Raw genomic sequence first — 21,506 nt, 5'->3', positions numbered from 1 at the left:
TGAGTTTGTTGCTTTTCTACTGTGCCACGTGAGCTCTTACTCCGAGTTCTGCGATTTTGCCTTATCTGAAAGAACTTCATCTGATTTGTTAAGTTTAAATTTAATTACCGTTGGTTTACAGACTTTCCTCGTTATTATTGCTGTTATTCTACGTTTGCGTTACGGCGCACGCCTTCTCTTATGATAATTGTTGTATACGCCTCTGGTTCTGTTAAACGGTGTAATATTCCTGAATTAGAATAACAAGTGAGCTGCTTTACATACCCCAAACTGAATTTTTAGACTAAGGCTTCGCGAGTATTCTTGCTTGTGATTCCACTTCTGGGATGTTAAATTCACTGCTACGTTAAAAATTATGTCTGAAATAAAAGGACAAATGTTAAAAGGGAAGATTTGCACAGAACGTCAAATTTTGCCAGGGCCGCTTGAGCTAACCTGGACAGTCATGGATGTTACATGCAATGGTCTGGGCACTTGGACCAAGGTCACTACAATTCCGTCCTCCGTGAGCAGGTGTGGGGTTGGTGCAAGTTCGTCTTCTTGTGCGCATACCTCCTCCACATGCGCGATCACATTTCTGATACCCAGACCATTCGCTGTAATTACCATGAACGGGACATGGGAATGAGTTGCAAGTTTGAACTTCTGACGCAGGACCAAGTCTTGAGCAATTCATTCCACCATGTTTCGGAGAGGGGTTGTCACATGTCCGTGATCGATTTTGCCTCCCGCCAGCGCACGAACGGGAACACTCGGAAAATTGTGACCAATCACTGTACAAGCCATCTATTGGACAGGGATGTTCATTGCAATTTTGTACATCAATGGCTGATCCTATTTCAGAACAGCTTTTCCCTCCGTGTTTGGGTGCAGGATTTGTACAGTTCCTAACTCTATACATAGTTCCTTTATCACACGACTGACTGCATTGTGTAAAGTTTCCCCATTCAGTGTATCCTCCATCTACAGGGCAAGAGAAAACATTACAAGGTTTAACGTCTGTTGACGGGCCCAACAAAGCGCAGTTTGTGCCATTGTGTTGAGGCTTCGGATTTGTACAGCTCCTTGTTCTTGTCTTTGTACCATTTCCGCAACTTTTGCTACACCTATTAAAGTTTGACCAGGGGGAGTAATTTCCGTTAATTGGGCAAGGAAGCACATTACAGCTGTTTCTTTCTTCTGAAGGCCCCAACGAAGAACAGTTTCTTCCGCCGTGCTGTGGGGAAGGATTTGAACAATTTCTTGTTCTTGTCTTTGTTCCATTACCGCAACTTTTACTACAAACACTAAATATTGACCAGGATGAAAAACTAGCGTGGATCGGGCAAGGAAACTCGTTACAACTTTTAATCTCTTTTGATGCACCCAAAATGGAACAATCTTTTCCTCCATGTTTGGGTTCAGGGTTGGAGCAATTTCTTTGTCTTTCCATGGATCCATTCCCGCAACTTTTACTGCAACTGCTAAAGTTTGACCACGTCGAGTAATTGCCATGAACTGGACAAGAAAAATTATTGCACGTCCAAACTTCTTCTGGCGGTCCTAGCAGTGAGCAATTATTGCCTCCAGAACGCGGAGCAGGATTGTTGCATTTTCGCGTTCTTCTCATTGTACCTGATTCACATGTTTGTGAACACGCACTAAATTGTGACCATTGCGTGTATCCCCCATCAATCGGACATGAAAAAGTATTACAGACTTTAAACGTAATGTGCTCTCCAGAACAGTCATTGCCGCCATGTTGTGGCATCGGGTTGGTGCAATACCTTGTTCTGTTCTTTAAACCCACATCGCACGATCTCGTACAGGGACCATACTGTGTCCACTCGGTGAATCCTCCATGCACAGGGCAGTGACGTAAGAAACAATATTCCACGTGCACAGGAACACCAAGATGTGAACAATTACGCCCTCCATATTGTGGTAGCGGATTACTACAATTCCGCCACCTTGTTTTCTTTCCTTCGCCGCATGTGCTTGAGCAAGCTGTGAAATCACTCCATTGAGTATACCCACCGTTGAGTGGACAGTGATGAGAGTTACATTGTTTGATTTCCATAGAATCCCCTAAACTCGAGCAGTCCTTTCCACCGTGCTGTGGTGCAGGGTTTGAACAATTCCTTATTCTCTTTTGTGTGCCATTACCACAAGATTTCGAACACACGGTAAATTCTGTCCATGCTGTATAACCTCCGTTAATTGGACAAATGTGAATATTGCACTGGCGCACTTCTTTGCTTCGACCTAAACTGGAACAATTATCTCCTCCATATTGTGGAACAGGATTTGAACAGTTCCTTGTTCTTTTTTGTGTGCCATTTCCACACGATTTTGTACACTCGCTAAAATTTGTCCATGGTGCATAACCGCCATTTATTGGGCAACCCTGGGTATTGCATACTTGTATATCTACATCCGGTCCTAAACATCCTCTGCCACCACGCTTAGGTTGTGGATTGGAACATTTCCTTAGTCTCGTTCGAGTGCCATTACCACAAGATCTTGTACACTCGCTAAATTTTGTCCATTTGCTAAAACCGCCATGGATCGGGCACAAATTCATGTTACAAATTTCTATATTTATATTTGGCCCTGAAAAGGAACAGTTTTGTCCTCCGTATCTTGGTTGTGGATTCGAGCAATTTCTTGATCTTTGTCTTGTTCCATTACCACATGACACGGTACATTCCGTGAAATCTGTCCATGCGCTATAGCCTCCGTTTATGGGACATGGCTGCGTGTTGCAAGACCTTACTTCAACTGCTAATCCTAAACTTGTGCAATTTTGCCCTCCATGTTTAGGCTCGGGATTCGAGCAATTTCGGGTCCTCTTTTCAAATCCAGTCCCGCAGGATTTGCTACAGTCACTAAATGAAGACCAGTTTGAGAAATTGCCGTGTATCGGACACAGCACTAGAAAACAAGGCTTAGTCTGTTCAGATGCTCCCAGATGAGCGCAGTTTTTGCCGCGATCTTTTGGCGAGGGACTGGTACAAGTTCTGGTGCGTTTCATAGTGCCGTTGCCACAGGTTACAGAGCATGCGCTGAACTCAGACCACTCACTGTAGTTTCCATTGACTGTAAAAAAGAAATAAAATAAATCGAAGGAAAACTACTTCCAAGAAAGGTCATGAAATACCAAGTGAGCCTTCGTGCGAAAACGTGATTACTTCACACATGAAGATAACAAGTTATCTTCACACGTGAAAAGATCGCTGTTGCTATGGTTACATTTGAAAATCGCGCCTTTCGATGCCTTTCGCGAAATGCAAAAATTGGGTTTTATCAACGGAGTTGATAATGTAAATTGACCACCGAACTGATCCCTTCGTCAGAGCGAATTCACGAAGGTCTGACGAAGGGCTAACCCTCGAAACGTCAGCTTTTAGAATCTCTGTACGGTGGTCAATTTACATTATCAACTCCGTTAATAAAACCAAATTTTTGTACACTACTTCCCCACCGACGCAGCACCACAGTTTCTTTAGAAACTATCCCCTTCTTTCGTGAAATGATTTAGTATTTCATTCAACACTCGAAGAGAAATTTCTTATCTCCAAGCGGCCATGTAATAATATCCTCCATTTAATTTTCTGAAGCATTAGCTCCTGTATTTCACAGTGATGAAAAAGATTTTGTCACCGATGCGTATAACTACAAATTGACTTTCGTCAAGGTTTGCAGTTTAGATCAAAATGATGTTGAGTGGCATAGGACTTGTTTTTCCTACTTTAAGTAAAAGGGAAATTGATTAATCAAAGCAAGGTTTCTCAAAATTTGCCTTACTTCAAGAAAACGAGGACATCCCTCGGAAAACAATTCCACTGATTCTGTTCGTCAGGACCATGATCAAGATCTACGTTTAAAATCCGGTATTTTTTCAAAACGGTAACAAAGCACAAATTTTTTAATCAACTGCCGTGTCCTTAAAGTAGGACTAAACAACAACAACAACAACAAAAAGATTCACATCATAACAAAGTGGCCTAAAAGCAAAGTAAAATGAGAAGCTTAAAAAAAAGAAGGAAAAATATCGTTTTGCTTTGCGCGATGACGAATGTTGGATTTTCAACAAATATTACTCATTCACATTTGGATTTTTAAGGAAGCTTGAATAAGATATCAGAGGCAATGCGTAAAGCTGCTTAACAGTAGCCTCTTTAGTTGCTGCGCTGTCAGAGAGCTATGAAAATTACAATTGCTGATAGGCGTCGTGGGCAAAAACAAATTTAATATCATCTCGGAGATACGACTACGATCCATGAAACACAGCATATTAAGGGAGTATTCTTCAAAAAAGTCCTATCTCTCCATAAAAGGGATCCTATATTCAAATCTGCATCTGAATGTGAGGAACTTTCATTGAGCTGCATTAAAATTGGTCAATATTTGTCGACAAGAGAAATGTTAATGAAAAAAGACAGGGCAATAAAGAGGAACGCACCTGTGTTTTAATTATTGACGCTGTGTGACTAGACAAGCGTTAAAAATTCCATCGATTTCACGGCAGTAGCTAACAATTAACACGCTGTCTCGCAATTTAAAAACCACATCATTTGTCAACTTAGAAACTCTTGTAAATTCGATTTAGATGATGAAAGAAACAGGGAAAAGCCCACCTGATTGAATCTTGACTATTTTGCACAGTGTGTCACCTGAGATGGGGCGATCCCAGATGGCGAATTCATCAACCATCAATTTCATATTTTTCTTCATTGCATGACTCGCTCCTAAAATCAGCCGAGATGCCTTTTTGTGGTCTTCAACGGCTTTTTCACTTGAGTTAACAACTTGCACGATACTGCAGTTCACAGAAATCTTCAAACTGGAGCTTGCGTTGTTCCAAATGAGCGCGATGTGATTCCAGTCTCGGCTATTCCATTCCTGTAGCCACTTGTAGTTGCGCAGTCGAGTGTTAACGCTAAAACCAATTTTACCTTTTGGTCTTTTTCGCGTCCACACAGTAAACCCTCGAGCGTAACGGTGTTCTGCAAGCTGCAATATAATTTCATTTCCTTGAATTTCCGGAATCTTTATCCAAAACGCAATTGTAAAACCAGTCTGACAGGTTGAAGGCTCTCTAAGGCACGTACTCGATAATACACCAAAGTCTACGAAGGAATTATTTCCAGATAGCGCCAGAGCAGAACCAACGATTCCTGAGATAACATGATGGTTCCCCTTTATTTTACCATTGTTGGTGCCAGTGTAATCGGTAGCAGTCTGATTAGAAACGTCTTCAAAGGGCCAGTAATTCACCGTTGTTCTGTACCATTCTGTTGCTTTGAGTGAAAAGATGGAAAGGAACACTTTAAGTGACGATAGTATCTTCATTTCGGACACAGGAATCTTTTTTACGTTGACATCAAAATTCGTACGAAATAAGCTTTTCAGTGCTCGAGGTTAAATTATTTAAAAAAAAGGTCTTCTATTGTCATGCAAACGATCCACTTTGCCATAGTTTTTCGGTGACTTATGTGATCCGGAAATACTCACATACAGGTCCAAAGGTTTCAAAAACCACAGCGATCTCAATCAATGAATTAAGGGGAAAGTCAGAATTTTCAGCCACTAAGAATGTAGATGTTTTTCGTAGTTTCTTGCGCTTTTCAAGGTTTGCAGGTGTCCATATATTATAATTTCATCGATGTTGTGAATCATTCTAAATAACTTGAGGCAATCACAAAATAAAGGCTTTCTCTTGACATATTAATGTGAAATGAATGCATGGTTCTATGGTTCAAAGTTATAAGCGAGTTATAAAGGACATTATTGAATCTAAATTTCGAAGAGATGTCCAATGAATAGTTCAAAATTTGGCGCATGAGTTTGGATTTCACTCGCTCTTGCAACAAATTCATTCAACTGACTTGTTCGCTGTAATAACCGCACCAGTCACGAGAAATTAAAGAAATTAGTTCAACAGTCAGCAAGAATTTCGGTCGTTCAAAAGTTAGAAAATGGCAGCGCAGGAAAGTAATGCTCAGTAGCTTTTGGTTTGACAGTTCTTCGGAGACTCCAGCCAATTTTAAGCCCATGGCAATGGAGGCTTGGACCACCTTCGTGTCACCTGTTAAGCTGATATTAATATCTTGTTTTGATTATACACATTCCATCTATAATTTTATTCCTTTATTTGACGAACTTGGTGAGTTTTTGTCGTGATGTTTTGGCTAAAGGAAAGCTAAAAAAACATTTTCTCATTGACTTTCTATTTGATATGACTTTTGGGGTTGGGTTTATTGAATCTAGAATTATTGCTTGGAAAGTAAATTTCCTCAATATAATGCATTGAAAAAGCTCTTTCTATAGAGACACAAATAATTGTTTCTCACAATATCTGTTTCATTAATTTGTATTTCAAGGTTCAAGTTTATTATTACAAACACTATTTGACGCACCAGAAAACTTAAATATAGCAATACTTTCATCGTTTTAGCTGAACAGTAGAAAGATGGTCATTCCACCCAAATTTTTTAGTGCTCTTCCAAGTACCTGAATGCGAAGTTGTAGACCACATAATGTCAACCAATTCCTTTTTCGTTACATGAAATTTTAGCGGCCGGGTTTTCTCATTATAGGAAATTTAAAATATGTCTTTCATTCCAGAAATTGTAATTTAGGTTTAATTGATTCCATTCTAACGTAAATATAAAATGATTTGCAAAAGCTTGATGTTATTAGGTGAGACACGAATATAATAAATTCGAAATCGTTCGATCTTGAGGCACGCCTTGGTAACAAAAACGTAAATACAATTGGATATCTGTCGAGTTCAATAAGAAACGATTATGCGTTTGAAGCAAGATATGATAGAACTGGAAAATAGAAGAATAGAGAGAGAGTTTCAATGGTTATTTCTGTTGGATTAATTAATTAATTTTCTCTGTGAATATAAAAAAACACCAGGTCTTCAATTTTATTTCACACTTTCATAGTACAATGCAAAGAAGGAATTTCTGAATACTGTGTATATTGAAAGATCCTTTCCCCGTTGCAGAAATGAGATGATGGAAGGTGTGTAATTCGATCCCGTGATATTGCAGTGTACGTCTGTGGAAACTGACTTCGACAGGAAATGAGACCGAACTTCATTAAAATCTGCTGTGTTGTTATTGCAAAATAAACCGCAGACAATGCACGATCTCCATTAAAAAATAATTTTCGGTATAAACCGCTTTGTGGTGTGACAAGTATTAGATCCAATAGGAGAATCCTTTCAGCTTAAAAAGATTTTAACGAAGTTAAAAAGTAAACGGTTAACTCTCTTTCGCACCATAATTATGTGGAAATGAGGAGGTCTCAGTTCTATTGGCAAAGGTAGATATTATTTTACGTTCAGTTGGTTACGCTTGAGCATTTCTCCCAAAATTTAAAATCACGCTGTATAGCAAAATAAACAGCACCCTAGGAAAGTACTGCTTTGTAGCTTTCATTTGAACGGTCACACTCGTGCATTTCACTTTTAAAGTTGCAACACGCCTGTAGATTCGGTATTGTACCATTTTATTTGAAAACTCCGTGGCTACCCAAAATCGTCCAGAAAATCCAAAACTTCCAGTTTAGCCATCGCAGTCTATGGTATAGTTTGTTGTATTTACTTTAAAGTTGTCTTTATTATCTTTTGTATACATTCTTAATCGTACCCTTTGTGTTCTTAGATTAAAACTGGAAGTCCTCAGTTTAATTAAAGATCTGTTATCTGTACTGAATCAAAGAATGAGTTAGAAGGAACGGTTTAAATAAAGCCAGCCGAGGTTACCATTGACAGGGATAGAGCGACTTTCATGTGACCTTGAAAAATAAACGTAAAGACAGAACGTGAACAAAAATGCAAATCGTTTAAAACAAAAACACAAACGAGCGCGAAATTTCATTGGCTTAGCGAACGCAGATGCAAACAACGTCATCTCTCCAAGGAACTTTCTGGAAAGCGATCGGCATTTCGCTCTGACGTCATTTGAAATGCAGTAATGTTATTGGGCAATCGAACTGTTTACTGTCCATATTAGGAGTTTCCTTGGCGGGAATAAGGGAGAGGCTTTGTTTTAATCTTTCCAAACATTGATCCGTGAAACAAATTGTGAGCTATTAGCTAAACAAACGTTTTATTTAAAACACTATGGTTGCTCGGTTTCTTAAGATTATGAAAAAACGCGAACGCCACTATGTTGGACATTAGGACATTATAAAAGAAAGAAAAAATACCCCTTTTTCTCCTCTCTTCTGCCCAATCAAGGATTGAACGGACCTCAAAGGCACTCATCTTTATGTTATTTTTATTTATATACATACATATATTTTTTTTTTTTGGGGGGGGGGGCAGGAGGAGGGTGGGGGAGGGGGAGGAAGTTGGGTGAACTTCGAAAATTGAGCACAACAGTGAAGCACACCTTGTAAAGAAGACGACGATCTTCCGACATCAGCTGCAATCACCACCTTCAAATTCAAGAAAAAGTACCTATTAGAAATGTATCTTTAAAATATAATTCATATATGAACTCTTGTGGCCTTAATAAGCATTTTTGTAAGTGAGAACCCTGCCGTCTTGGCAAGATAGCTCATAGTGCGTTTTTGTAAATATTCACCTCGTTTGGGAAATCTCTTGACGGGGACAGTGCGATAAATGTCTGTATGATAATGGGTATCAATGTGCACATTTTCTTTCTCCACTGTTTTGTCTTCAAGAGATAGCGAAGCTAGTACTTTTCAGGGCTTGACATCATTGCTAATGATTCGTTTCATGGTGACGACATGCGGAAGTTGTAAGTAAGTCACAAGGACAGGGCGTCCATCAACCGGCAGGTACCTTCCTTGTTTTAAGAAACTGGCATTTTCTACAGATTATTTTGCATAGCTGATAACTTGTACTTTTTTAAAATGTCCTTTCATTTGTCCATACAAAATTTGGATTGTTGTATCTCAAAAACGGAGTTAGCACATTTAAGAGGCTGACTCGCAAAGGGCGATATCGGGTGCCGGCACGACCAGTTTCGTGTGCGTGATAAATACAAGGCTTATCACACCGTTAGACCCTCTGATAACATTGAATTGCCTGGGGTAAAAAAAAAGCATTAGGGAAATTAACATTTCAAAGGTTCCGGGAAACATAAAGTGTATTGAAATGATCACATAAAAGTTTGTAGTATTTTGTAATACGTTTATTTGAACAAGTTTGACAGAAAAATATCACTTTTTTACTAACATTATCATCTTTAAGCCTGCGTTAAACAACTATTTCTTTTGTCCGGGTAGCTTTCACAAAGGAGAGTGAAAAAAGATAATGAAAATGCGATTTAAGAAGGAGCTATGCTATAATAAAATTCGTGACTTATATCGTCATTTGCTAACAATATTAAGTACAAGGCTTTTTCATCTAAATTTTGACAATAAATTTTGAATTTCTTTTAATTTTTGTTTATTCATGTAATAAAGAATTAATGTAATGGTCTTTGTCATTTCCACTTCTTTCAAGGCAATAAGACCTCAAAGCAAAGATCGAATCTCGCATAGAATTAAAGGACCTGAACAAGCCGCGAGCCAATTAGACAGTAAATTTCCGGCAGTATTTTGAGGCTGAAATTAGGAAGGCAAAAGAAAAAACAAACTTAACAATGCAGTTAGACTATAGTACATCATTCTAAATGAGTCTCCCGTTGAAGACCTTTTAAAGGGATTCTGTCGACGGGCCGTGAGACTTGGAAGAATGGACCAATTTATCAACTTAATCCACTTTGGTTGTCATTTTTAACCATTTCAATGAAGAGTGATTTCTATAAATGTTCTCCTCACAAGCTCAATACAGTCATAAAGAAATTATCATCAAATTCTCATACCTGACACGAAACGTAATGTTGGAAGTCAGTAAGGAGAATTAGCAATTGGATCTGAGGAGTTAAAGGGTTAATTAATCAGCAAACCTAAATTTAGATTCGATCTACGTTGAATTCTATATCGATCTCTCAGCAGTGAAACCATTCACGGAACTGGATTACGAAGACAAGAAATGGACAAATACATTATTTTTCAAAATGAATAGCCTGAATATCGTGTAGTTTACTAAACTTGATCCTTTTAGATTTTAGGGATTTTGCGTCTGGGTGAAACCGTCAGAACCGTCATGTTTTCCAACGAAGAAAAAAGGCTTTTGTTGTTAGAATTTAACAGTGCGTTTTTATGTAATAAATGTAATTGAAGGCAAAATACAGCAAAGCTAAAAGGTTATGTGATGTAATGGAGCCAATTTTGTCCTACTGTAAAAACAAAGGCATATTAAACGAGACAAAAACTCGTCAAAGTCGTAAACTATTCTAGTTCAATTTCTTTTTTCTGAAAAGCAATAACAAATTCTGCAAGTTGGAGAATCAGTAGAAGTAAGTCACTCATTTGAATACTGTTATTGAATGCCACTTAATGCCAGAGTTGAATTGTCTGAGTTAAAGGAATTTGAGCCTGGTTATAGTGGTTCATAATGAATTACACTTGTGTGTGGAGCGACCTCCCAAGTAAAAGATTAAATAACGATAAATGCGATGTATTACCATAAAGAGGCAACATGACAAAATGCGTGAGTTACATTTACCTCTGCGGAAGACAAATTTATTACAACTTCCAGAACGTTCTTGAGCTTGGCTCAGCTGGATTTAACCAGGAAAAATCTTTAAATGCTTCCCGAAGTTTTACATTTATAATGGGGTCCTAAAGTTTTCAGAGTTCAGAGCGAAACTACAGGAAGCCTATCTCCTCGAAAGATGTCTTCTATTGCTTCGATTCTGATAGGAAAAAAACAAACTATTTGACCTGCAAGTTTTTTGGAATTTAAAAGTGTAGAAACACATTAACATCATTGCTAGCCGTAACTGGGTAGAAATAGTTAAAACAAGATAAGACGAATTAAAAGTTACAATTACCTGGGAGAGCAACACAAAATTGATGGGCAGATAAATTGCCGTGAACACGAAAAGTGTTGCAAAGGACATCCGTTGCGTATCTGGCTCGCAGGTTTGTCGTATGGTCAAAAGAGCTCATGTAAGTAGGAAACGAATAAACTGTGTTTAATAGACGAAACTTTCAAGTAGCCGTTAGTGGTCTTGCAGAGAAACTCACTTTGCCAACGACTTCTCTCTCTCTCTTTCTGTCTCTCGACGAGAGATACGACAAGATTGTGTCAGATTGCGTTAAAAACCGTGTTTGGAGACATTTTGATCAACTGAAGTGCTTTGCCAAAATGTACGCCGCTTATAGTTATGCTACAAAGATGGTTTCAGCAGTGTTTCCTCTTTCTTTTAATGTGTCATACTCTGCAGATAGGTGGCCAATCAAAAGACAGCGATTAATAATGAACTTCGACAAACGTCACCTAAAGGGTCTTCATTTTACTTGAGTTAAAATTTTTTGATATTTCAGCTTGTATTTGCAAATTCATTGTGTAAATAGAGAGAAAGTTAAGTTGTCAAATGTAGAAAGCATTATTGGTCATTGAATCATTTTGCTGGAGGAATGAGCCTGTCGCCACATAATAACTTAAACTTCTGAAAGGTTTCGCAAAACTGTCTTTTGAATTTGTCAAATTAATGAATTGACAATTATGAACTCTCCCACATGTTGATATGGTAATATTAACATACGCGAAGGCCTCTTTTTTTGAGCGAGGCACGAAGACCGAAAATGGACCTTTCTCATAGAGATATACTTTTTTCGACGAGTTCTGGGGGGAGTACTCAAAAAAAATCGAAGGGGACGTTTAAGGACTCGAATCTATGGCAATCCGATTCACTACTCAGTGCTTCGGATACTCTACCATTATGGTAAACTGAAGACACTAGGGGGTCTAGACCATTGAACTATTGTAGGTACAAGTGACATTTGCCCGTCGCTCAGCTTTTGGAACGTGACGCTTCTATAACAGGAAGAAGATTTGATATTGCAAAAGAGGAAATTTTAAACCTCATTTGGAACCTGACCCCTTTGGTTAGAAAGGTCCCATTCGATTTAGAGATGTTTAATAATCATCATTAAAAATAAGTACAGGTAGTTGAATTCTGTTTAGAGTGAAATCACCCACTTCCCTTTTCTGAATGGAAAGAGGACTTAATTGTGTCGAAAACGGTTTTCTTTAGTGTCCTGTTTTTTTCCCAAAGCTGACGACAGTATTTAATTGTCGACATCGACCATGGTCCAAACATTCCGCTCCTTTTGATAATGAGAAGGAATTTAAATTTCTGGCTTTGCTGCAAAAAAAAAATTACGTCACAGTAAATTGAACCTTTTTATCACAGTGTGATAAAATTGAACAGATCAAAGAGCTTTACACTTGAGAATTAAGGGATTGAGAAACTTAAATTATTTTCCTCGGGATATCATTAAGTGGGCTCTCCGGTTTGAGAACTTGCGGTTGGATTAAGCCTTGTCACTACTGCTTAATTTTCTGTTTGCTTTTTGGTCTCCCTTATTATGAAATTTAAAATAAGCTTACTCGTGAATTGTAAATTATAGCCGGAAGCTGTATTTATTATTCAAAATGCAACTGCCCATATTGGACAAACCGTCCTCGCAGATAATTTAACTTTATTGATTTAGTCGCACTGAAGAATTTTATCCACCACCTCGTAGAGCATAAAAAAATAGCCTCAAAGGAAAATATTCACAATAACTTGCACTTAAATGGTCACAGGTGAGGATTTCCCCCTCAAACTGAAAAGCTGGAATCACCTTGTGCAACTTATTACATAACACCACAGGGAAGTACTGCTCAGTAGCTGCGATTTATACATCTTATTCGATGGTTTAACATGTAATACGCGCACATATTTTGCGAGTTGGGTAGTATTTTTCTGAGCCCCGCAAGGGCGAGGAAAAATACGAGCAATTAGCAAAATGTCCGCGAGTATTATTTGTTAAACAATCGAATAAGAGATTTATTATTCCACTACAAAAAAGGATGTTATTTTGCTTCAATTCAATTTGGTAAAAGTGTTTATAAAAAATGCATCATCTGTCCTTCAGGGCGCATGCGAACGACGAAAACAGCACAAAAGGCCGACCAAATGTTCTTAAATTGAATGGATAAACGAAAGGACAAGAGACAGGCGATGACAAACTAAATTCTCAGGCTTTTGCATCCTGTTGAAAACAACTTCTTTCATTGAAAAACTCCCGTTCCGTCTGTATTTCCTCTGTTCTAAAACGGTCAAACCGGGACATTACAGTATATTACCGTGCCATATTTTGCGCGTTGTCTTGACCATATATGGTAAAGTGGCGTAATAGTGGAACAATAAGATAGCTTACACTTGAGGATTTTACCCGCAGACTGGGAAATTACAACCAGCAGCTTGTGCAGCATAATAAACAGCAACTCACGGGAAGTACTGCTCGCTTTCTAGAACATTTCATTGTCGTGCAGGTTCTGCATGAAAAGTTTGAATTTGCGTCAACGGGTTATTTATAAGCGGAAACGATTCCGTGCAAGGGTCCCATTCGGCGTTATGATCTCGCTAGAGGGGGGAGAGGTTGGTCATGCTGCGAGGAACCGAGCTTCCTGGCGATTTATCATCGATCTACTTTGAATGATAGATTGAGTGAAACGGTCCGCAACATAATCAGCGACAGAAAAGTAAAAAGGATGCTTCACAATCCGCACATTTCAGTAGGCAAAAGGGCGCAGTGAGGAGATCGTTTTAGAATCCTGAAGGACACTGTGGTAAATCTCAGTTGGATATTTGAAAAGAAAACCATTCATAAATTATTTTGAAATCCTTTAGAATCGGTCTTCTCCTTAACTTCGGGCTTTTTTTCGCGAAAATATTGAATTTTGAGTTCTCATTAAACATTGTCGTCCCTTAATTTTAGTTCTACTCAGGTCAATAAGGGAACTCAAAAAACACTCATTTTTGTTGAACTTCAAGGTTCCTAATTTACAGATATTTTAATGCAGTTTTTGTCAAAAGCGTTCTCGTCATAAATGACACGAGTTCTCTGCTAACTATTAACACTTGCATGCATCAGACAAGTGTTCAGAATTGAAAATTCCTATTCAAAGTTAACGAAGGGCCTTTCAGTTTTATTCAATCTTGCCGTTATCTTTGATGGAGGATTATCACCGTCTTTCCATGCAAGTTCATTAGCTCAAAGAGCTAACGACCTAAGACAAATCCCCTTTTAAATAAATGAATAGCTTTTTTGTATAAAATCGAAAGCCCACACTTTAAAAATCAAGTAAGTTTGCCACTGAACTCAGTATTCAGCTAATAAGTTAGATAAATAGTAAACTGTTAAAAAAATGTTCCAACCTTTACTCTTTTATACTCGACAGCGCTTGTTAAGCAGTGTGTTCTAGAAACAATATTGCTAAACTACAAGGCTCGGATAATTTCAAATGACCGTTAATTTCATTAAAATTAAGAGAGCATTTTACTCTCAAGTAGAATTCTACTCTCATGTGGTAAACGAATTAATATTTGCAATTCATATTTTCTCTCCAAACGAGAAACTCTGCCGTAATTAAACAAAATTTATTTTTCATTTACTACTTTATAACCGGCGTTTTAAAGCAAAAGTCGGCTTCTGATTTGTGCAAGCTTATCAGTGCGAGAGCTTACGACAGAAACAGCAGGGCAACGAAATGAACTCTCGACCTGATATTACAGGTAAACAAACCTGTGCTTACGTGGCAGAAGCGAAATGTGTAGCAACGAAATGTGCATGGAACTGAGTGACAAATGTGTCATCCTTTAAGGTGTTTTTTGAGAATAACATACCTTATGGAGGGAGCAGTAGAGGAGCATAAAATAGACGTTTTGCGTTGTCATTACTTATCAGGCCGACTTCCCGGTTGATGTGATATCGAGTCAGTGCACGGTCTTGCAACTTCGGTGCCGTCTGTTCGGCATACATGTCTCATCTACATATCCTGTATGAGCAGGTGGATAATTGAATGAATCACCTGAAGCCGCGAGTTAATACGGCGTTTTATTTTTCCACCCGCAAACCAGAAACGCCAGTCGACTTGAACAAGTCGGTAACTGGTCTCTTTTTAGGTTACTAATTGGAGCTATTCATGTTGTCATTAATATAATGGATGTGATAACTTGGCTGTCTTAAACTGGTGCAAATGGTCCTCAACGGAGCAGAAACCTGAGTGGGTTCCTGGAACGTTTCCAGTCATTAGCTCTTGAATAAAATTGGAACTAGGGTGCGTTCGATTGACCCTATTTAGCTCTATTCCGAAATAAGAATAACTGGAGTGATGATTCAAACGGTATGTCTAGTGTTTTGAGGCAACAAGGATACGAAAGATATGTTTAAAATAGCATTTAGCGGGTGTTTGACAATTTTAATGCGAATCTCCGTAAAAACGAAGGATTTCTTACTTCTATTCCATGTATTCCTATTCCGGAATACGGTCAATCGAACGCACCCCTAGTGATATTCCAAAGAAAGTAGGCCTCATTCTCTTAACTATGATATAAAAGGAATCGTTTTAGCCCCAAACTTGCTTTGTTAATTCATTCTTTTGCATAATGGGCTATGTTCATGTAATCCCCTTTTAAGACCAACACATTCAAATAAATAAGAATTTTCCTTTTGTTTTTACTGGGTTGCCAAACCCAGTCGGAATCTGCGTTGCATTTCGTCGTTTTTTTTTTTTCCGTGTCGGTAAAAGTCTTGCCTGTCACTCCCCCTGCTTAGTGGTGTCTTTGTGCATAGAGTCTTCTGTGCGTATTTTGTTAGGTTTGAGGGAGCTGGGGAAATGCGTAGATTTATCTGGTGCACACGGGAGGACATTTAATTATTAACCTGGAATGGCGTCGAAAGTCATTGTAACGCGAATGGCGTTTTAGTGCATCTTTAAACAAAATATACCCTTATGGAGCTCAAGAATGGAACGTCAATTGGATAAGCAACTAAGGCGGTTAAAAATAAATATCTGGAATCTTTAAAGCGACGAGTAATGGTCTTCGACAACAATTTCATTTTGTACCGTTGGGATATCAAGTAAGCTTTGTTTCTAATATCTTACTAACTCAGGTATTATATACAATACTGAAGTCAAATGGCAATTCTTTTATGGATTTAACAAGCATTGAAGGAATCGAACGCCTTGAATGCATCACTGTGTTTACTGAAGTCGCATCTAAGTTGTCTGGCAAGTTACATTCATTTTATGACTCAACTCTGCAAAGGTAAAAAAAAATTGGAATGTGACAGTGAAAATATATTTGAGGGAAAGCTTGTTGTCTCTTTTGTGCTTTATTACTTACGGTCAAGGTTCTTTCGAAAAGGGTTGATGTGAACTGTCAGAAATTTATTTAATTGCATATGCAGCTTTGTGACACCGATCGTGTCTCGTTTGCACGCACGCAATTGAAATAGGAAGGGTTTTTTGCCTCTTGTAGCAAATATGTTGTTTGTTTCAATAAATGTTTCGCTGGAAAAGATTTCGGCAAGATTTCTGTGAAATTTCCACCTTTTTAAAATTTATCATGTTGCGTAATTTTCGAGCTTAACAAATTTGCATACGTGTGTTGAAATGTGATACGGGAAATGCACTGTAAGCAGCGCTTAAGTCACGAAAATAAACAGGTCTGTTGGAAGCGTGCTTGAGTTTCAACAAAATGAGCCCCAAAATCGGCAAAAAAATGTGACACTGATGAATAAATAAATGAAGTAGCTGCTATTCCCAAAACGATGGAATTACCTGGTGATAAATAACCTCGTCTTGGAGAGTAAATTTTTGACTTTGCAGAAACAATGGTCAACCTCAAGAGTTGGGCGATTGTGATCTTTGTGTTGAATTCGCACTTTTCTTGCCAAACTTTATAACACTTGAAAGAAAAAGAAAACTAACAAGAACAAAAACCCGGTATCTTGCCATCATTTGACACAGATGCATCACTGTTTTGTGAGTAAACACGCCGCGAAGTCACTTTCGATTACTCGTTTCAGCCAAAAGTACAATAACAAAATTCAACTTTGCAAAAATCTCCCAAAATGTATTTCGCAGATGGTAACTTTTTATATTCGCGGTTTAAAATTCATGTTGTTTTCATGTCGTAAATTTTGTTACTTTATTCTCGATCGACCGTCCTGAAAACTTCCTTCTGCTCTTCCTAAAAACTGTGTATTCAAGATTTATTTACTTTTGCATCAATATTTGTTTTGCATAAAGCAAGCTAACAAAATCTGTACCTTGCTTGGTCCGCACTTGTTAGCGTTAAAATAGAATCTTCGGTCCAATGCTTCTGTTACGAAGGGGTATATTTTTTAGGTCTCCCATCCAGATATTAACACTGCCGGGCAGGGACTAACTTCAGTGACGTTTTGTATTACAAGCTGTCAGATGTGCACGCTTAAACTCGTGGTAGAAAGAAGTTGTGAGGGAACTTGAAAATGATCAACATGTCAGCCCAGAAGCCAATGTGTCTCGATTCCCTTTTATTTTCTTCAGTCTTTCTGGGTTCAGTACTTTGCTATAGTAACCACATGTCTTCTCAGGGGGCTATTTATCTAAGACATCTACCATGGCACTACAATATACAATACCAAAACAATTCCGTGTACTGCTAGAGCTACATATTACGCAAAGACAACTTGAATCTCCTGGAAGACAAAACTCAGCTCAGTTGACAATATGGAATAAAGCGCTGTGTTACTTCAGTACCACACATAAGCAATGCGTGTCTATTTTTTCTAACGATGACAGGAATTTCTTCTTTCTGACAAATGATTAATGGGCCGGTAGCCAGGTTTTTAACCTCAGGAAAGGATTTGTTTCGTCGTATAAACGTGTGAGCCAAAGGGCCTCTGCTGGTACGACTTCTGGGTGACCCCTTACATGGCTTTAATGACCCCCGACTTGAAAAAAAAATTGCCTGTTTTTCTATCGTGAAGCCGCCGTTTAGCCTCATCCGCTTTGTTATATATAAATAGCTGTTTTAAACTTCAACGGTTACTTTTGAAAATGTATGTAGAGCACATACGAAACGTCAAGTTATAATCAAAATGAACGAGTTCAATATGTTTATCACTGCAGTTTGTGTCTTATTCTTGATTAAAGAGGTCTGTTGAGTGATAAAGGGGACAGGGATTTATCCAATGGATAGCGCTATCCACTCTTCGAAAAACTGGGGCCGATAGTTTTGTTTACATTGTCCCCTTTAGCGGCCTCTGAACATATTACTGGAGCTGGGGGGGGGGGGGGGGGGAGAAGGAACTGGCGAAAACGTGTTCAGATTTAAAAGGCTGTGTCACGGCAGTGAATTCTGTTTTGCATAGATTTTTTTTCAATTTCTCGCCTCTACTCGTAATGCCAACTTAACGTTAACCCAGAAATTATTTTTAAACTACGTAAATCAAGGCTTCGTGACAAAACGTGTCACGCAAGCCTGCATAATTTAAGTTACAAACAACGGATGTAGACTTTGAAAGACTGTTAGGCTGAACGGTTTTCAAAAACCCCAATTGCATTCCATCTTAATCATTTTCAATTTTGCCCATTTGTATTTGCGGTTTTATTGAAACTTTCCTTCAGTATTTGATTTAGTTATTTTAATGTTTCACTTTATTTGGTTGCCAATTCCCTGGGGTGCAGGGATGGTGTCATATGTTGGTTGAGTTTACGGGTACTCCGGTTTTCCCCTCTCTTCAAAAACCAAAAAGTTGATTGAATTTGCGTTGTTTTGTTAATTTCAATTTACAGTGTCCCCAATTAGTGCTCCAGCGCTAGAAGATTAGACACTTAAGTAAAGCCCCTTTCCAGTCGCTGAATTTGGCTCAATTTCATGAAAGAGCCCCTTTTAAGTACCAGTGTCCATATCAGTGCCCTAGTTTAATCTGGTCCTTCCCAGACCCCATAAAGGGATTGATCAGAGTAGTGCCAAGCACCAGGGACGGCTACCAAGTCTTAACGGGGTCATGATCTTAAAGGTGAACTAAAATGAAACATTTAGCAGCCTTTTGAGTTTTCTTTGTCATTAAGGAGATAATTGTTTGCATGTTTTCAGTTCGGCTGGTTTGTTCACCATGTAGAAGAAAAGGTATAACCGAAGTAAATTTTAGCGAACGCCCAGTTGATGAAGGACCGATTAGCACTTAAGCATTTGATTAAATGTAAGCAGACTTGGCGTTGCCATGGTAGTCACCCGGTTTAGTGACGTCAACCTTGATTCGAACAACACAACTCCAGTATTTAGACTAGTTTAAAGACCAGTTTTATCCCTTGAATTTTTAGGTTTATCACATAGAGTTACAGGAAAGATTAGAAACACCGTTTACTGTTTGGAAATATCTCCATTGTCTCCGGATGATTTAAGTTTGAGAAATGTGTAAAATATGGAATGTGAGGACTGATGACGTCATTCTCTCAACCCAATATAACATCAAATATATAAATTGAGCTACCTCGGTCGTTATAGCAGAGACCATTGAAACTTGGTTGGCTAATAGTTCTACGGGCAACACACCTGCGAATACCAAAAGTGGCCAGAAAGGCCTTTAATATCAGGGAGGTCTGGAACCAAGTATGTTGCCATGGTAACAAAACTGTTATGTTCATATTGTGGAGCACATCCACTAGAATCTCCCGACGTTTCGGCGACTTCATGACTTCATTATCAAGGTACAAATCAGAGTAAAATTAACAATTGCGAGTTCATGAAGTCGCCGAAACGTCGGGAGATTATATCGCTTGTTTTTACTTTTCTTTAAATTGGTTAAAATTGAAGTTTTCCTGTCAACCGGTCGGTTTCAACTTCAAGATCTTTGTAACTTCATTGAGGAAGATCAAGCCTCGAAAAGGTAAAAAGATAAATGAAATTTTGTCACGGGAGAAGCTTATGGAAGATACATAAGCCACAATGTTGTGACAACGGCTGTTTTTATACTAGACGTGTTGGGCAAACATTTGTTGTTCGTCTGGTTATCGGCGTCTCTAGCGGCAGGTTAGTTTTGCAGGTTGCAGATTGCAGGTTGAAATTTACTGTGACTGTTACATGAATAGCTAACCTTAGGCCTAATTAGGCCTAAAGAAACGTTTTTAGGCCTAAGGAGGCCTAAAGAAACGTTTTTAGGCCTAATTAGGCCTAAGGTTAGCTATTCATGTAACAGTCACAGTAAATTTCAACCTGCAACCTGCAACCTGCAAAACTAACCTGCCGCGTCTCTAGTATAAAGACGAGCACGAGATGCATTATCCGTCTAGAAGAACTGTCTTTCGTTGTGCGTCTTGAAAGCTTTAGCGAGTTTCCATAAGGATAAGTCAGAATCCAACTGCGAGAAGAGAAGTGAAGCTACAAGAAAGACAGAGACGAATTTCAATCAATTTACAAATGGTAAACGGCTCCGCGTGCACTATTGAGTTACGGTGCACGCGGGAGGTTGCTAAGCACGAGAAAAGCGTAAGAGTCGCTCGAGGCGATAGCCGAAAGCGAACTCTAGCTTCTTGAGTCATCTTATTTGGTATTTTTCCCGAGCTAGTGATGGGAGAAAATTGGAACTTGTCCAAGAGAGAGGATTACGTGCTGTCTTTAAGGATAGTAAATCTACATATAACCAGCTACTGCAACCTCGTTCCCAGGCTCTCCCGGCAGAATTATGAAGTGCCCGCCATTTATGAATATTGGTCTACTAGACGAATAACACGAGAGACACATAATTCGTCTGGACGGATTATGCGTCTCTAATATAAAAAGGGCCAACGTTCATTTAAATTTTGTTCTGCTCATTTCATTTGGTGTTAGTTATCAGAGATTTTGCGCAACGACGATGGTTACCCTTGAGATAACCAGAAACGGAAGCTGATATTTGTCGAAATTCATGTCTTATAAATGTCGTGAAATTGCAAATTTATAATCTACGATTTTTGGTTTTGCGCGTAAAAAATAGAGGTGTGAATAAAAAACGCATGTGCGTAACAACAGGATCGGTTTTCCTTGGCAACAAAAACCGGCTTTAATAATTGACAAGGGTGCGTTGAAAAATCACAGGTACCATTGCTAGCGAAGAATGCGTTACCTTCAAATTCGAAAATACATCGTTTTTAAAGGAAATTTTCTGGTTTAAAATTTATGAAAACGATGCTTTTCATATTCGGAAGACTAAGTGATCTTTTCTTTGATGACTTTAGGAGGTTTTGAAAGATCCCGAAGATTGAGCGGTGAGCATGCGTGATTTGTTGTCTCGAACGAAAGAAAGAATCAATTGATGAAGTCAAAAAGTTATCGGATGTGATTCACTGAGCCACTGTGGTCGTGTTTGTCGCAGTTGCGAGTTCAACATGGCGTCGAAACAATTTCTTTTTGCCTCATTTTTGTATCTAATTGTGATAACTGCACTAGTAGACTGTGAGATCTACACAGCTTTGTCCCATTTGCAACGTCTGGTAAATATTGAAATGGAACTATCGGATGCTCTCGATGATTATATCGCCGAACAAGAAGCGCGTTTACACAGGTTAAAATCATTTGCTGAGGACGTAAACATAGCAATGGAACAAGCCAAATCAGACA

General features: G+C 38.6%; 2 protein-coding genes across 11 annotated transcripts in view; one reads left to right on the top strand and one right to left on the bottom strand.

The window, feature by feature from the left end:
• LOC137985033 (uncharacterized) overlaps positions 1 to 14,917 on the bottom strand; it is a 32,153-nt gene extending 17,236 nt beyond the window's left edge. The window contains exons 1-6 of one of the 10 annotated variants that reach the window (XM_068832456.1): positions 10,911 to 11,106; positions 9,837 to 9,887; positions 8,394 to 8,439; positions 4,620 to 5,282; positions 436 to 3,078; positions 265 to 359 (exon numbers count right to left, since the gene is read on the bottom strand). In XM_068832456.1, coding sequence (XP_068688557.1) covers positions 265 to 359; positions 436 to 3,078; positions 4,620 to 5,282; positions 8,394 to 8,439; positions 9,837 to 9,887; positions 10,911 to 10,979 — 3,567 coding nt within the window. In that variant the 5' untranslated portion in view covers positions 10,980 to 11,106. Of the gene's footprint in view, positions 1 to 264; positions 360 to 435; positions 3,079 to 4,619; positions 5,283 to 8,393; positions 8,440 to 8,588; positions 8,795 to 9,836; positions 9,888 to 10,910; positions 11,107 to 14,759 lie in introns of those variants that run through there. The other 9 variants (XM_068832457.1, XM_068832461.1, XM_068832462.1 and 6 more) reach the window with 9 other exon arrangements.
• A 6,173-nt stretch (positions 14,918 to 21,090) lies between these two features.
• LOC137985039 (prolyl 4-hydroxylase subunit alpha-2-like) overlaps positions 21,091 to 21,506 on the top strand; it is a 12,449-nt gene continuing 12,033 nt past the window's right edge. The window contains exon 1 of the mRNA XM_068832475.1: positions 21,091 to 21,506. This exon is cut by the window's right edge and continues 108 nt beyond it. Within this exon, the coding sequence (XP_068688576.1) occupies positions 21,275 to 21,506 (232 nt within the window). The 5' untranslated portion in view covers positions 21,091 to 21,274.

The sequence above is a fragment of the Montipora foliosa genome, chromosome 14 (genome assembly GCF_036669935.1).
Source record: "Montipora foliosa isolate CH-2021 chromosome 14, ASM3666993v2, whole genome shotgun sequence".
Lineage (NCBI taxonomy): Eukaryota > Metazoa > Cnidaria > Anthozoa > Scleractinia > Acroporidae > Montipora > Montipora foliosa.
The sequence above is the reverse complement of the archived record's forward strand: the minus strand, read 5'-3'. Positions and strand labels throughout refer to the sequence as shown.